This window comes from Numida meleagris, unplaced genomic scaffold, assembly GCF_002078875.1.
Source record: "Numida meleagris isolate 19003 breed g44 Domestic line unplaced genomic scaffold, NumMel1.0 unplaced_Scaffold328, whole genome shotgun sequence".
NCBI lineage: Eukaryota > Metazoa > Chordata > Aves > Galliformes > Numididae > Numida > Numida meleagris.
The window spans coordinates 35,433-39,821 of NW_018364558.1; the positions used below are offsets into that span (position 1 = coordinate 35,433).

Sequence of the window (4,389 nt, forward strand, 5' to 3'; positions counted from 1 at the left end):
ACGGCTGTTTTGCCGCAGAGCCCGTCCCACCAATTCCCCCTCCCGAGAGGAACCGAAACCTCCGGGCCGAGCCCTGCAATGGGGAGAACCGGAGGCGGCCGCGCGGGGCGTAGAACCACAGCGTCGTAGCATGGCTTAGGTTGGAAGGACCTTCCATGGCCCTACGGGAGACCTATGGCAACTGGCTGGGCCCCCCTCCGCTCCCCGCCAGGCGGCAGGTGAAACAAGCAGGTAAAATTGGGGTGAAAAGCTCCGTTTTTGGGTGTGTTTCTTGGCGGGGGGGGATGGGGACGCGGATGGCTCGGCAATAGGAGGGGCAACTCGTTGCGCCGAGGGTTTTGCTGTTGGATGGAGCAAGGCAAAACGCGGCCCGGGTGCAGGTGGGTGTCGTTTGTTGAGTAAGAAGACCCAAAAGCTCCAGGTTTTGCCTCATTTCACCCACCGGCTCCGTGCTGGACCTTATGTAAGCATCCTCAGCATCCTCGCCGGCGGCGATCGCGTTGGTTTGGGGGATCCTGCTGTTACCCCGAGCCTTCTTTTCCTCCCCGTTTTTGGCAGGACTTCACTCCGACGCTGGGAAGATGACACCCATGGATGACTTCAGGCCGGGTGAGTCCTCATTTTCACCTTTTTGGGCTTTTTTTTTTTTAAATTCGTTGGTAGCGTCGATGGAAAGCAGAACTCCCCGAGGTGGCTCGGGGCTTTATTTTCAGCTCGCTCGGTCAAACGTTTCTCTCCGAATTCGGTTCCTTCCGTACCATGGGATCCAAAGGCCCCAAGGAACCCTTGAAAATCTTCCCTGGGAGAAGCGAGAGGGAATGCATTGCTCCCTGTCGGGGTGAGGGATCGGTCGCTTGGGGACGTTTTCCCCCTTCCCACCGTGGGGAGATTGAAACTTCAGCTCTGATTTGCAACCCGGGGGGGGAGGACGCTGCGGTGGAAGAGTTCAGCGTCGTTACAGAGACCCTTAGCAAATCACACACGTGAAAAAACAGTAGGGAATGACACGTTATTTTTTCACGCCGGGCATAAAAACCTTCAGGTCTCGCGGATTTACCAAAATGACCCCAAATTCTGCCGAGGGGGGGGGGGGGGTGCTCGCTTGGATACTTTCCAAAGGATCAAGGCCAGCTGTTGACGCACGGGGTTCCCCATGGGCACAAAACCCCTTTTTCCCCCGTTTTTCTCTCCCGTAGCCTCTCCAGACAGCTTCGCCGATGAGAATGACTACGACGACGTGTCGGTGTCGGGGTCGGATCGTGGCTACAAGCCGCCGGCATCCAGCGAAGACCTACGGAGCCAGAAGAGCAAAGGAGTCACAGGTAGCACCCCCTCCCCTCCCAGCACCCCCTTTTTGCTCCAAAACACCCTAAAAACGCCACTTTTTCCTTCCTCTCCTCAGGAGTCTACACCCTGGCGGGGAAACCGCCGTCGTCAGATCCTTCCCCAGTGGGTGAGTCGCTTCCGTCTGTCCGTCCGTCCATCCATCCTTTGGTGATACCAAAGGGATCGGCCGGATCCGGACCGCGGAGCTCGGGTTCTCCCCCATTTCTCTGCAGGGAACCCCAAGCCCAGCAGCGGAGGCCAGCAGCCGTCGGTGGCCGTCCTCTACGTGTTGGTGGCCCTGAGCTTCGTGGCGTGGGTGCTGCTGCTGGCGCTGGCCGTGGTGAAACGTGAGTGGCCCCATCTGTTGCCTCGGATGTTTTCACTGCCAGCCCGTGGCCTGAGTTTTAGGGTTTCCAGCCTCACCGTTTTCTCATTCCCGCTCTGGGATGGGAGTTTCTGGGTTTTCGTGGTGCTCCATCTGCCTCCTCCCACCCACCCAACAGCCAATGGGCATAAATCCACAATGACCCCCTCCCTCCACCCAAAAAAGTCATAAATTGGGCAAATGTAGGCATCCCTCGGGATTCCTTGCCAGGATCCAACCTCCTTTTTTTCCCATCCTTTCTGTTCCAGAGGTGGAAATCATGGCGCAGCTGGAGCTCTTGAGGTCGAACTACTCCGAGACCCAAACGAACAGTAGGTCCCGTGGTGCCGTGCTCCCTCGTTTTTTGCTGTTTGGGTCCACGCTGCTGCAAACGGAGGAAAGCACGAGCTGTGTTTTTTGGGTGCCTCTTTGGTTTTGCTCCATCTCTCGGTGGAGCAACGCCGGTCGGTTCCAATTGCCACGGATCCGTGGCGGTGTGGACCGGGCAGCGACCAAGCTCTGTCCTCGATCCCCATGGAATTAGCTCCCAAGAAAAGGGCACGGAGGAGCAGATCAGCCCCCTGGATGTCACAGTGGGTTCGTCTGGTGCTGGGTTAGGAGCTCGCCTGGAGGAAAACCCACCTCGTTGGGAGGAAGGCGGAAATCCAATGGGAAAATTCCGCACCACTCAAAATACAGCTGGCCCTGTCAACCCTTGGGTCTCCGTCAAGTGAGGGGTTGATGAAAAGCCAAAGATTTGGGCGACCCAAAGTGGGGGGTGGGAGGAAGGGGAGCTCACCCTGCTCTGTGCTCCCAGTGCTGCAGGAGCTGTTGGATTCCCGGAGGGAGCAGGCGCGGATGCGGAGCGGGATGCGCAGTTACTACCGGGAGCTGCAGGACGTGGCAGGTAGAGCCGCGGTGCCGTCGTTGTCTCGGTGCAGGAAAGGCCGTGCTGGGCTTCAGGCTGGAAGATTTGGGGGTGATCCGTGCTGATTTGGGGGTGATGCGTGCTGATTTGGGGGTTTTATTTCTTCTTGTCCCAGCGCACATCTGCAAAGAGCTCCCGAAGGAGAGTTGCTTGGCGGGTTGGAAGATCTTCAAGGGGAGCTGCTACTCCTTCTCCACCGAGAGGATGAACTGGTGGGAAGCCAAGGAGACCTGCAGCGACCAAGATGCTCACCTGGTCATCATCAACTCGGAGCAGGAGCAGGTCGGCCATCCACTTCCAAAAAAAAACCAAATTTTAGGAGAATTCCTGCTCGTGGCAAACACGCGACCTCCAAAACCTTGAGTTTCGGGGGCTTGAATGAACCAAAATTGGCCATTGGCCGTCGGTGGGGGGCTCAGAACGAGGGGCAGAGAAGCTCAGAGGCTGAGTTCAGTGTTCTTCAATGAATTTTGTCCTCCTAGGGCTTCCTGAAGAACAGCATTAACAGCAGCAACACGTACTGGCTGGGCGTGACGGATCAGGAGCAGGAGGGCACCTGGCTCTGGACAAACGGCGACGCCGTCAGCACCAGGTACGAATCCCAGGCGGGGATTCCCCAAAACTGGAAAAGCATCCCAAAAAGTTGGGGAAAAAAAGTCAACCCGAGCCACCACAATGGGCTGCTGAGCTGATCTGACACAAAGCAAAGGGTTTACGTGGGTTTCCCCCTGTTTTCCCCTTCTTTCCCCCTTTTTTCTCTTCCTTTCCTCTTTTCCCCTTCTTTCTCCCTTTTTTCTTCCCTTTTTCTCCCTTTTTTCTTCCCTTTTTCTCCTTTTTCTTCCCTTTCTTTCCCCCCTTTTCTCCTTTTCTTTCCCCCTTTTCCCCCTTTCTTTCCCCCTTTTTCCCTCTCTTTCCCCTTTTTTTCCCCTTCATTTTCCCCGTTTCTCCTTCTTTCCCCCTTTTTTCCCTTCCTTTCCCCTTTTCCCCTTCTTTCTTCCATTTTTTCCCATTCTTTCTCCCTTTTTTCTTCCCTTTCTTTCCCCTTTTTCCCCCTTTCTTTCCCCTTTTTTTCCCTTCTTTCCCCCGTTTTCCCCTTCTTTCCCCCTTTTTCCCCTTCCTTTCTCCTTTTCCCCTTCTTTCTTCCCCTTTTTTCCCTTTCTTTCTCCCTTTTTTCCCTTTCTTTCCCCTTTTCCCCCCTTTCTTTCCCCTTCTTTCCCCCGTTTTCCCCTTCCTTTCCCCTTTTCCCCTTCTTTCTTCCCTTTTTCTTCCCTTTCTTTCCCCTTTCCCCCCTCTCTTTCCCCATTTTCCCCTTCCTTTCCCCCCCGTTTTCCCCTTCTTTCCCCCTTTTTTCTCCTTTCCCCTTTTCCCCTTCTTCCTCCTTTTTTTCTTCCCCTTTTCTCCTTTTTTTCTTCCCTTTTTCTCCTTTTTTTCTTCCCTTCTTTCTCCCTTTTTTCTTCCCTTTCTTTCCCCTTTCCCCCCTTTCTTTCCCCCTTTTTTCCCCTTTCCTTCCTCCTTTTTTTCCTTTTCTTTCCCCCTTTTTCTTTCCCCCCTTTTTCCCCTTCCTTTCCCTCCTTTTACCCCCTTCCTTTCCCACCTTTTTTCTTCCTTTTCTTTCCCCCTTTTTTCCCTTTCCCTCCTTTTTTCCCTTTTTCCCCTTTTTTCCCCTTTCCCACTTTTTTTTGCATTTCTTTCCCCCTTTTTCTTTCCCCCTTCTTTCCCTCATCTTTCCCTCTTCTTTCCCCTTTTTTCCCTTTTCTTCCCCCTTTTTTCC

The 4,389-nt window shown here is 54.3% G+C and overlaps 1 protein-coding gene across 2 annotated transcripts in view; it reads left to right on the plus strand.

Moving 5' to 3' along the window:
• The first annotated feature begins 14 nt into the window (after positions 1-14).
• Positions 15-4,389, plus strand: part of LOC110391245 (CD209 antigen-like protein C) — a 5,930-nt gene continuing 1,555 nt past the window's right edge. Inside the window, exons 1-9 of one of the 2 annotated variants that reach the window (XM_021383056.1) lie at positions 15-231; positions 559-609; positions 1,197-1,322; positions 1,403-1,453; positions 1,560-1,673; positions 1,960-2,022; positions 2,508-2,597; positions 2,734-2,900; positions 3,101-3,210. In XM_021383056.1, the coding sequence (XP_021238731.1) occupies positions 156-231; positions 559-609; positions 1,197-1,322; positions 1,403-1,453; positions 1,560-1,673; positions 1,960-2,022; positions 2,508-2,597; positions 2,734-2,900; positions 3,101-3,210 (848 nt within the window). In that variant the 5' untranslated portion in view covers positions 15-155. The other variant, XM_021383057.1, reaches the window with a different exon arrangement.